The sequence below is a fragment of the Montipora foliosa genome, chromosome 1 (genome assembly GCF_036669935.1).
Source record: "Montipora foliosa isolate CH-2021 chromosome 1, ASM3666993v2, whole genome shotgun sequence".
NCBI classification, from domain to species: domain Eukaryota; kingdom Metazoa; phylum Cnidaria; class Anthozoa; order Scleractinia; family Acroporidae; genus Montipora; species Montipora foliosa.
Window position 1 is genome coordinate 64628357 of NC_090869.1, and position 12500 is coordinate 64640856.

At 38.1% G+C, this 12500-nt stretch overlaps 1 protein-coding gene and 1 non-coding gene across 2 annotated transcripts; both read left to right on the forward strand.

Moving 5' to 3' along the window:
• Positions 1-3259: 3259 nt before the first annotated feature.
• Trnas-aga (transfer RNA serine (anticodon AGA)) lies at positions 3260-3333 on the forward strand. The gene has a single exon. It is a non-coding gene; the product is annotated as a tRNA-Ser (tRNA).
• A 3254-nt stretch (positions 3334-6587) lies between these two features.
• On the forward strand, positions 6588-10145 carry LOC137980256 (neuropeptide Y receptor type 2-like). The gene has a single exon (XM_068827659.1). The coding sequence runs from the start codon at positions 6985-6987 to the stop codon at positions 8251-8253; it is 1269 nt and encodes a 422-aa protein (XP_068683760.1). The 5' UTR covers positions 6588-6984; the 3' UTR covers positions 8254-10145.
• The last annotated feature ends 2355 nt before the right edge of the window (positions 10146-12500 follow it).

A 12500-nucleotide genomic window follows, 5' to 3' on the forward strand; every position in this document is an offset into this window, starting at 1 on the left:
ATGAGAAAAGTGTATGCCAGGCAAAACAAGTTGCATCTCGGTAGCCTGAAAGTTAAGAAATAATTTGCCTGTGTTTAAATTAACAAATACACCAATACATCGATCACTAACGTTTCATGTTTAACCGGAGAATTATGTTCGAAGATGTAATAGCTGTTGAGTTTTATTCCTCAGTTATCGAGTTCCATGAGTATAAAACTTAAAAATGGTTTGCTTTAAAATCAGAAAAGAACCAATTCACCGTTGCTGTTGAGAAAAGTGTATGCCAGGCAAAACAAGTTATATCTCGGTAGCCTGAAAGTTAAGATATAATTTGCCTGTGTTTAAACTAATTTGAAATAAAGAGAATAAAGAAATAATTTTCCATTTTTTAATTGCATGATGCTGGCCGTTGTAAACCTTGTTTTAGAAAATATTTCAGATTGATTTACTGTGCCTCTGGACTATTTTGAGACATCACTCAAAATTAATTTAAAGTAATTTGAGTTATTTGTCGTCATTAAAACTTTATGACGAAGTCGGCCCAACAAATGTGTCGAGATTAATACCTCTCTCTCCCTTTGTCTCTCGCTCTGCCTTTTGTTACAACACCCACTGAGATTTTGGTAATTTTTTTTTACCTAAACAGCGGGGACCCACATTCCTGACCCAAGTTAAGCTCCTCATTGAAAGAAAGGCTCTGCTAGCAGGGTGGTTTTCATTTTACAAGGAAAAAACAGCCATTTATGAGGTGATTCTCAGTATTTCCTAAATTGGAATACCACATTGTAGTCTGGAACGCGTTTACTGTTTGTACACGAATATTCCCTAGACTTTATTTTATTCGGGTCTAGTAGACTCGATTCTCCGAAGATTACAAATCCGACAGGCTTAACCTTCCCAAAGATTAACAGTATTCCTTGACTACATAGATCCGAAATGACCCAATAGTTCCTTAATATATTAAATATCATTCCGGTATTGGTTTTAGCCTACATTTTATTTGCTCGGAACTAAGGAAGAGAACACAGAAATTATTCGAAAACAATAGGCCTTTTGCAACGAACGATCACATGGTACAAAATCCGCCATGCTGGAGGGCAAGCTCATTATTATTCCCCCACTGGGACATTAAAACAAAGGCAAGTCAAGCTTGACTGGTTCAGGTCTCTTTGTTTTAATGTCCAGATTGTGGGGGATTACCAGTAATTGGGGGGAATAATAATGAGCTTGCCCTCCAGCATAGCGGATTTTGTACCATGTGATCGTTTGTTGCAAAAGGCCTATCGGTACAGTGGAACTGAAGAGAGCTATAAAACTCCCATCCAGAGACCCAGGGGGAGATCGCGGAGGCAAGGGGAAGTCTAAACTGGCAAAAGAAAACGGCGACAAAGAAAGGCATAGTAAGGCGAGAACAGCTGTTCCGTTTAGACTTCCCCTTGCCTCCGCGATCTGCCCCTGGGTCTCCGAGGATGTAAAACTCCAACCCAGATAGCTCATTCCCTTCGGCTACCAACACTGTTAAACAAGAGGGCTAAAATATGGTCACAGTTTTACTCCGTTGAGCCAAAAAACACCACTGAAACGATTTGATTGTGGTGACCGCCATTTTTGATGTCAGAACTTTAAAGAAAACGACAAAACTTTTAAGTTTAATGTACAAGACATGTTTCGACAGAAACTTCTGTCATCTCTTCAGTTGATTAATGTACAAAAGCGTTAGAATTTGAATTTATAAGTAGGAAAAAGTGCTAATTATGCTAGTATCAGCGATATGTACATGAAACGTGACAATGTGAGAACTAAAAGGATCGTTTTAAATTTACATGATGTAATTGTTGATTCAAAGAAGGTTGTTCCCCTTGAATATGAATAGCCTCTTTTATCTTAAGTTGAAAACTTGTAGGGGCGTGATCTAAAATATGGAAACAGTCTACTGAACACAGGGCGCGAAAATGTTCAGAATTCTGTAGGTGTTTGAAAATGTGAGAGGCCTTATCACTGACTAAATGCTCACGCACGCGTGTGGAAAAATGTCGGGTCGTTTCGCCGACATAACAGGCATTACAGCTTGCAAATGCAAACTTATAAACCACACGCGAATGAAGCCCGCCAGGGATAGGGTCTTTCACGCCAAACAAGCAGTGCCTATCTTAAAGGAGGAGAAAACTAGTTTGATATCCAAATCATTGCAATAGCGCTTGATAAAGTGACGAATCTTTTTCTGAGTGGCGACAGAAAAATGGCCTATGTAAGGTAGCTTAAAGTAAAATATAGGTGAAGTTGGAAGGAAACCCTGGGGACAATGATTACTTAAAGTCCCAGTAATGTAGCGGTTTACAACCCTTTCAATTAAATGGGCGGGGAAAAGATTCTTTTTTAGGATTTCCATAAGCTTAGTTATGTCCTCGTGTAGCCCCAACCAGGTGTTGTTAATCTTATAGGCCCTATCAACAAGAGTCCTGATGAGACCCACTTTGTAAGAGGACGAGGTGAAACTGAAATAATTAGTTGATAACGCGTTATTATAATTAGTTAATAACGCTCACGCGTGCGTAAGCATTTAGTCAGTGATAAGGCCTCTCACATTTTCAAACACCTACAGAATTCTGAACATTGTCGCGCCCTGTGTTCAGTAGGCTGTTTCCATATTTTAGATCACGCCTGTACAAGTTTTCAACTTAAGATAAAAGAGGCTATTCATATTCAAAGGACAACCTTCTTTGAATCAACAATTAAATCATGTAAATCTAAAAATTATCCTTTTAATTCTCAAATTGATATTCAATGTAAGGAGAAATGTAGACTCGGAAAAATATCCAAGTCCCAGATGGGATTTGAACCCACGATCCTCCGTGATCTAGTCGGATGCTCTAACCACTGAGCTACTGGAGACTCTATGGTGAGCAAGGGTCAATAGGAAGCTTAAGATCTACGACGACGACGTCGACGAAAACGCCACAAAACAATGATATCATTGGTTAAAAGAGCATAAATAATCGTGCTGCACGTGCAGCACGGATTTTAGCTCATATTTTTGCGGTTCTCTGCATGACGACGACGTGAAATCACTAAATTTTAGGTTTTGACGACAACGTGAGCATGCAACAGAGAATCTTTCATTCTCTATTTTCAGTCAGAAACCGCTCGTACCAATTTATTTTTAGGATACTTCGCCCACATTGTACGACGTGAACGAGATGGAATAATCGCAAAAGACTTTTACTAGGGTGAAGTTCTATTTTGAGGGGACGTTTTCGTGACCCTTGCTCACCATAGAGTCTCCAGTAGCTCAGTGGTTAGAGCATCCGACTAGATCACGGAGGGTCGTGGGTTCAAATCCCATCTGGGACTCGGATATTTCCGAGTCTACATTTCTCCTTACATTGAATATCATTGTTGTTGTTTCATCTTTAATTCTCACATTGTCGCGTTTTATGTACATTTCGTTGTTACTAGCGTAATTAGCACTTTTTCTTACATATAAATTCAAGTTCTAACGCTTTGTACATTAATCAACTGAAGATGACAGAAGTTTCTATCGAAACATGTCTTATAAACTGAAAAGTTTTCGTCGCTTTTTTTAAAGTTCTGACTTGCCTGCTAATATCAAGATCATTTTTAATGTGCTTTCAAATTTGGGGGCCTTGAGAGGAGTTCGTTGTGCCTGTTCTCGACACGTTGTGCCTGTCCTCGATACGTTGTGCGTGTTCCCAATGCGTTGTGCCTGTCTCTATTGAGCTGTGCCTGTCCTCGAAACGCTGTACCTGTCCTCGATACGTTGTGCCTGTCCCTATTGGGCTGTGCCTATCCTCGATATGTTTTGCCTGTTCCCAATGCGTTGTGCCTGTCCTCGATACGTTGTGCCGAGTCTCAATATCAAAGCGGACGTCTTTGTTGTGCCTGTCCCTATTAGAAAGTGAATTTTGATCCTAATGCCTCTCTATAGTTTGATGCAGCTCCTAAGAAAAACATTACCAAACCGATTGTTTAAAATATTACTGTGACATGGAAAACTCAAGTCAACTATAAGATTTGGTTACTAATAGAACACATCCTCAATGACAGAACTATCCATGCGAGAATAATACACAAGAAGTTTCAACAATTATTTGGAGCGAGTCTTTATAGCAACGCTGAACTTATTCATGTTATTAATGTTGTTTGACATGTGTTTCCATTTGACATGTTTGTGGTTAATACTGTGGATAGTTTTGTGTTTTATATATGTGAAAATTAAAGTTTTCAAGTGAGAGGCTTGTGTAAAAGTACAAAAAATAGAGTTTACTTCAAAACGTTCGCAATTAATCTTTCTTTTTTTTAACTGCTTTGGTAATGCTTTGAATGGTGAATCGAATTGTGTTGCCAAAAGACAGCGCAAAGGCTTGTCCGAGTGGATGTTTTCCTCGAACACCTGTTCGGAAAACTATTTTCCGTTTAAAATTTAGCAGATGAAAGATAACTTCCAAGGTAAAAGAAGACACTAGAATTGTTTTTAGTTGAAGGACGGCAATTGTAAGATAGTATTTTTTCCTATTTCTCTGAACCCCTAGCGAAAGGAAGTTACAAATTAATAATCTTGTTGACAGCTAAATACCACTATTAATAGTTGTTCAAATTTACTTTTACTTTAACGTTCAGCTGGGGTTAGAACAATATCTTAACAATAAAGAAATATCTTGGCTCAACGCTATGGTGTAAAGTTAATTTTTTGAAGAAACAACGAAAAAAACTTCTCTTGAAGTTTTTCAAGCTTTGCCTTTTCTTATCACTAAGATCTCCTTTTTTACCACGTTTTGTGGCAGCAAAGAATAGCAAAAAGCAGAGACAAGTGTGTTATTAGCGAAAAGACAATGACGAGAATTTTCATTGAAACCACTCTTTTAATCAGTACCGCCCAACGGCGAGGAATTATTGCCATCATTCTTTCCTTGGCCAAATTTCCTTCCAGTCCCATCACCTCTTGCGCTTCCTGTACGAAAACGTTTAAATTGATAGCCCCAATGGAGTTAATTGTTAGCCGTAGAATAGCTCAAGGAATTAGCAATCAGGCGTGAGTTTTTCTACATACGATTCCGCACTTTCAAGTGCCGTGAACACCTGTGAAAACTCTCAACAGACGGTCTTTTTCATAGAGCGGTATCAAACGTGTTGCGGTAACTCATAAAAGTTCGGGGGAACCTTAAAAGTAACCGTATAGGCAAAAACAAACAAACAAAGAACATATATATATATATATATGTTGGAAGAAAAAAAAAACAAATAAACTACAAGTTCATCCCTACAAGCCTGTTTCGTGGTCGCCCACTCATCAGTGATGAGTAGGCGACCACGAAACAGGCTTGGAGGGATGAACGTGTAGTTTATTTGTTTTTTTCTTCCACAATATCTGCTTCACTCTACTTCTATGTATTGAGCACTGTTCTAAGAAAATCAAGTCACACTTTATATATATATATATATATTTTTTTTTTGCATATCTATATATATATATATATATATATATATATGTGTGTGTAATAAAGTGGCTAATGCCGTTAAACAGTGCTCAATACACTTTTAAGTGTAGAGCTTTGAATAAGAAGACAACGAAGACACAAAATTCTCTGTTACTCCGCGTTTCGACACTCATCGTGCTCACGCACTCATCAGACAGTATAAATATATATATATATATACATATATATGTTGCGATTCAAATTTATACTTGTTTTAAGTTTTACCTTCCCATTGTTCTTGGTAAAATAATGTTATGATAATAAGATTAAAGAAACACTGAGCAAAAGTTAAACTAAGGGTAAAATTGAGCCACAACACATATGGTTAAAGAGAAGACTAAAACGAGTTGCAGAAACGCCGTAAAAAAAAAAAAGTAAAATAGAATTATATTTATGGCTTTGCATCTAGCACAATGAATAATGATGAACTTCCTTCCTTAGAGAACCCGAAGGATAATTTACAAGACAAGATAACTGCTTAGCCTACGTGTGCAGCATGTACTTATTTTACCAAATGGGTATCATTGTCATTTGCGTGTAAATAAACCCACGACATACTTACGTTGTTTTCATAATTTTGAATTAATGATGGCATTAAACGCAAGCGTAGGTTTCTTTTGCGTGTAAGGTCCTCTGTCCCTCTACACCAGGTACTCATTTTGAAGCATAATTAAAGCAGTTGGAAAGGCGCCACCAGGAAAACGTTTGTGAAAATGTCAAGTTTTTCTTGTCTGTTGACGTTTTTTACAATTTTAAATAGAATTACTTCCGGCTTTGAAAAGCGCGCAATGTTCCTGACGCATTTAACGTGGATAAATTGCATGAATAATTTATTTTGGTCATCTTAAGAAACATTCGAAAATTGTAAATTATTTTTGAAATTCTCTTTTTGTGTCTCAATCATTTCTTTAATCAAAACTCATTTCAATAAGGCAAAACAATTCTGGCTAAAAAACTGATTGAAACGTCAATTTCGAGAAAACTATATTCTTCCCTCTTGCTTTGAAATCTAGTTCTAAATATGGTATCTCCCACCTGCTTGCGTAGCTTATGTGCATATTCCTCAAAATGTAAGTGGTCTATGACATGAAGTCGCTTCTAAATGAAGTTGATTATTTATTTTGTTGCTTTTATTGTGGATCACTTCCGACCCCTTCGAGAAAATGCAGTTTTTTCTACCAATTTCTTTTATTTGAAGGACATCTTTTTTATCTACCTTAACAGGATACTGACACCACGACGGTAAATAATATATCCTTTAATTTCATATGGCATATGGCATATCGCATTAGACAGTAGAAGAGAGGCAATTGATTTGCACTACTATGGGAGTTATTAATTCAAACTTATGTAAATCCATATTGGGTTGTGCGCTATAAAAGCGTCGGCTCATAATTTGAATAACATTGAGGAACTGATCAATTCAAAGATAAATATCCCGTAAAGTATATTTAGATGACCAAGGCAAATTTCCTTGTCAAGTTGGAGTTGATTTGCAGAAAAAGTTATGGCCACAAACAGCACTAATTCCACAGGCTCATATGAGAATTCTACAAACTCCTCTTTCAGCAGAGTCAAACCTTCGGATCGCTTTAACAGTACAACAATAGTTGTTCTTTCTTTGCAACTCCTCGTTGCCTTGGTGGGGATTATCGGAAACATCATCGTATGTGTCATTACATCGAAGAAACGAAACTTAAAGATCGCTGGCAATCACTTTATTCTAAATCTCGCCTTGGCTGACTTAGGGATTCTTGTCATTTATTATCCTCTTCATGTTGTCAGCATAGAGCTCTCTTTCTCGTGGCCGTTTGGTAAGATCGCCTGTCAAGTAATTCGACCCTTCTTTGACATTTTCTTTGGCGCTGCTATTTGCTGCATCACCGCCATTGGCTTTTACCGCTACAGAATGCTCGTTTATTGCACGAAACCGCGGATGAACGTGCAAGCAGCAAAGCGCATTCTGGTTGTTATATGGCTTCTGCCGTTCATAATCATTGTGATGCCACAGTTTTGGGTCATGGAACTGAAACTCTTTCCGAAGATGGGACTCTGGATTTGCGAAGCCACCTGGCCCTCCAACTTGATCTCCTTTAGGTTGTACCATGTTGCTAACAATCTGGCATTTTATTTCTTTCCCCTCGCCATTATAACTTCTACTTATGTTCGCATACGAAACAAACTGCGAGATAATATTCGTAGAAACGATAGTTACAGACAAGCAAGGTCCAGAGACACTGCCCGAAAAGATGTAGATTACAGAACTAGGCACAATCGTCGCGCTCTACGATTGCTTACCCCTGTGGTCGTAATTTTTGCGATTTGCATGGCTCCTAACGTCTTTATGACGTTGTTGGAAATCATCTCAAAAGACGCAACGAAGACCCTCACGAGCCTCAAGTACATAGGACAGCTTCGCCGATTTTTCCAACTCTTGATGGTCGTGAACTCGTCTGCAAATCCAATAATCTATTCGGTGGTTAACTCGGAGTTTCGTCGAGACCTTGCACGGCTAATACGATGTGACAAAAACAATTATTGCTTTACGGATAGTACAGAGGGACTAAGTTTGAGCACATTTCGTAAGAGCTCTTCTATCGGCAAAAAGAGCTCTATTTCCTTTAGCTCCTTCAAAAGGAGATCGACTTCGTCTAAAAGAGGCTCAAAGTTATGGTCAAGCCGGAATTTTGCAGATAAGTTACCAGCAAAAGCAGACCAGGAAGAAAGTTTCGCGCAGTCCAAAGAGGAAGAAAGAAAAGGCAACGAAGAAAACTAGTATTTTCACCAGTAGACTAAAACAGTAAGAGGATAAAGCAGATGGCTGCCAGCCGACTTAAAACTAACAGAAGTTTTGTCAAATAAAAATGCAGCACCCCAGATGCTCTTCAAGTTGATAAGCGAACTTCACTTCAGGGAATTCTTAACTAATTCTCATCAGTCGCTTATTAAAACATGACTAGTAGTTTGTGATAGGCCGGCGGTTTATTAATGATCCAACGCGGAAAGTTGCATATGCAAATCCTTTCATGATTAACAATTTTTGAAGATTATCGCGAAACAGGCAAACATTTCCACAAAGTTTGAATCCACTGCCTTAAAATTAAACATCATCGGTTTTCTCGTTATATGCCTCTTCCATAACTCGGTTCTGGTGATGGTTGAATGGAATCGATATGACACTCGAACGGATCACAAACCTGCATTGATAACAGTTTTTCTAACTATTATTGTTATTATTACCATGCGAGGATTCAAATGGTTCATGTTTGTTTAAATTGTTTGGCCATAGATAAATTTTCAGTCTGTGTCAATCAAGAAAACTCAGTGAAATTAAAACTCAATGAGATGATTATTTATCCAAGTTTAAAATATGCATTTGAGGAACTTACTTCCTTTATCGCAAGTCCTAAAAGCAATGATTGAAGACTGAAAAGGTATCAAATTTGAACCTGAATCTGTAGGTTTTTGGGTAAACTTGTAAAACGAGACCATTCATTACAATTTGCTCCAATGAAGGGCTGTTTAGTTTTTTTTTTCCTTCAAAAAAGAACGCGGACGTCTGATCAAAGCCAAATTTTGCCGAATATTATCTAAAATATTGAAAATTGTAAAAACGTTCACTGGCTTCATATAGTTAAAACTTTCGAGCTTTCGGCTGTCGGGCTACAGCCTTCAATGGATATGAATGAAAAAAATGACAACTAAAATATATACAAAAATAGGTGAGACTATAAAAAGAATACATTAAAACGGGAAAAAAAAATGTATAAAGGTGTCAAAAAAACAAAACAAAAACAAAACAAACTAATTGTTCGTTTTTACAAGAACAGAGTAATGATTAGGGAGCGGCCTTGAATTGTTATCTGCATGATCTATAGAAGCGGTGTGCCATGATTCTAGTGTCTTGCGGGTACGAGAAGAACCCTTGCCAATCACTTGGGAATTTTCAAAGCCAATAGAGTGATTTGAGGATCAAGCGTACGTGTTTAGCGATGTTGGTGCCTCTTGCGTAAGACTTCACATTCCTCATATGTTCTTTTTTTCTGTATATATTGTAGTTGTCATTTTTTCCATTCATATCCATTGAAGGCTGTAGCCTGACAGCCGAAAGCTCGAAAGTTTTAACTATATATAGCCAGTGAATGTTTTTACAATTTTTAATATGTTTTACCCTGGCTACGGTTCCTCTATTTTTAAATTATCTAAAATTCAGTTACCCTCCTTAATAATTAAGAAGTATACTTAAGCGTCAGTTTAACCACCTCCACCAGCAGCCATTGGACAAGGAATCTGCCACATCTGACGATGGGGATGAGCCAGTCTCCGTAAATCTGATAAATTTGAGAACTGGACCCTTTACAGCGGAGGAATGTGTGATATTGAAAAAGAAGATCAGCACGGAGGAAAAAGCTGCTGGTTCCGACTCCATTCCTTTAGAGATACTAAAACGTTGTAACTTGGACGTAGTTGTTGTCCAAATAGTTGCATTGAAAAGATCTATAGAAGTAGTGATACATCTTGTAGTGTCTATAGAAGTAGTGATACATCTTGTAGTGATCTATAGAAGTAGTGATATATCTTGTTTACCGGTTTTGGTAGTGTAGGTAATAGCAATGATTTCTATAAAGCACCTATATCATACAGTCTCATGGTGGTTTACAATTCTTTCTCTGGGGCTATCAGGTTGAACGTGACGTCACAAAAACATAAAATACAAAACTAAAAAGCCTTTTGAGTTTTTATCTTAATCAGCTACAAGAGGTTTTAAAAATATATCTGTTTGCATCTTTTCATCTCGGTACCGTGCTTCGACATGTTGACGGCTTTCGAAAAATATGCCAGTTGCATAAAAAACATCGATTTCCCTCGTGTTTTTGTGGCCTAAACAGCCAATATACTCGGAGATGTGTCTATACGAATGTTTGCTAGCTCATTATACAGCAGAAAGTGTTAAAGACAGCCAAACTAAATTCCAGATGTTTCTAGAGGTTTCCGGCCGCCACGTTGGTGTGCTTCGTTGGTGTGCTTCAAATTTGAGTAATCAATTTCGCCGAACAACTCAAGAACGGAATATCCCACAGCCCTGACACTTGGAGCCGTTGTTTATTTATTCCTCTTCGATAACATTTCCATTTCTTGACTCAATTTCGTAAATGGTAAGCGATTTATGTTTTCACTTGCGTGACGTGCAACCCAAGAATTGATTCCACTCACCCACCCAACCCATGCATGTACGTGAAGGAGGACAGATCACAACAACGGGGGTCTCCCCGTTACTCTTCACGTACAGTGTGTGGCCAGGTGCATCGATGTCCCACAGGTTGATAGTCTGCATAGAGCCTCGAAACGATTTTCCGCAAACTGGCCGCGCGAAAGTTGGGGCAAGAGACTAGTCTGATTTCACAGGAGCCTTGCATTGTTAAGGTAAGCAGTAGATAAGGGTTTTTTTTTAACTGTGAACGCGAACGCGAACGCGAACGCAACTATTAGCTTCGCATTTTGTGCCTTAGAATGAGTTTGCCTGAATTTCAATGCATCCCCTGGTTCATTTGAGTTTTCGAATAACAAGATACTTCTTGAAGACCTGACTTACAACAGCTCACAAGAAAGTCACAAGACTGAATAGCTTAGTGCAAACTTGTTAATGGCATCAAGCATTGTAGTTCCTGTTTTAAAGAAAATGAAATTGATGAAAGTGTCAGGTTAGTATTGTTATTGCGTCTAATTAATAATACTAATCTTGTGACTAATTATGGACCAATTTCTCTCACTTCCTTGGTTGTGAAGACCTTCAGGGATTCACTTGTTCCCTGGCAACACCCTTTTTGCGATGTATACTTTTGCAAATAAAGTTGTTATAAATAAATAAATAAATAAATAAATAAATAAATAAATAAATAAATAAAAAATAAATAAATACAGAAAGGGGTGACCGAGGACAATTTCGCCAGCCCGTTCTATCAAGAACATTCAGCCATTTCTTTTATTGCCTGATTTCAAGCCGAAGGGGACTAGGTACGAGTCTGTAAATTAAGGGATTAGCAACTATTGATCCACATAGTCAGAAAGAGCACGCAGAGATTTACAAAATGCTCAGGTGTGATGTTAATCGGGCTAATTTTGACTGAGATACAGCCATTTAAATACGTCAAAATTTACAAAGATATGTTGGGTCATCCGGATGAAGCGTTCGGATGGCCCAGACATTTCTTTGTTAATTTTGACGTGTTTAAATGGCTCTATCTCGCTTAATATTGGGTCTATTAGCACCAAACGTGGGGATTTTGTATAGCTCGGTGTGCACATTCTGACTATGTGAATCAATATTTGCAAGAGCCATAATTATCCTATTATGGCACTTGATAGTTGCTAATCCCATGATTTGCAGACCCGTACGTTGTCCCCCTCGGCTTGAAATCTGGCGATGCTGAACAGAAAGAACAAGTCGAAAAAGAAATGCTTGGGAGCAGAAATAATAATCAATGTGTTGGCCGAATGATATGTGCAAATCTACACAGCACGGTCGTTATGAGCTGTTTAAGCCTGGTCTTCAAGAAGAATATTACTATTCCAAAACTCAAATGAACCAGGGGATGCAGTATAATTAATTCAGGCAAACTTATTGTAAGGCGTAAACTGCGAAGTAAACAGTTACCTCCCGCTCACTTAGCAATATTTTGGTCTGATTTTAATAAAGCAAGGCTCCTGTGAAATCAGTCCCAAATTGCAAAGACACAAACACAACATGTACAAACAATAATGTGGGAGGTTGCGCAGAAATGTCGCTGCAGTTTTACATGCGCGTTTTCTCCATGCTATGCACGCATCTTTCGACCGTCTTGACGCCAACACTTACGGTGTTGCCGTCACCTCCCCTCACATCTATTTCGTTCCGTTTTTCAATCGTTCGCGTTTATTGAAATCAAAAATTCAATTTGAAGCTTGAATTCCAGTTTTGGAAATGGTTCTTGCATGTTCGTCTCTTTAAGAAATTTTGGCAAATCTTGTCACATTTCTATTTTC

Excerpts from the sequence above, each read along its gene's own strand:
- LOC137980256 (XM_068827659.1), top strand. The coding sequence starts at position 6,985 with ATGGCCACAAACAGCACTAATTCCACAGGCTCATATGAGAATTCTACA.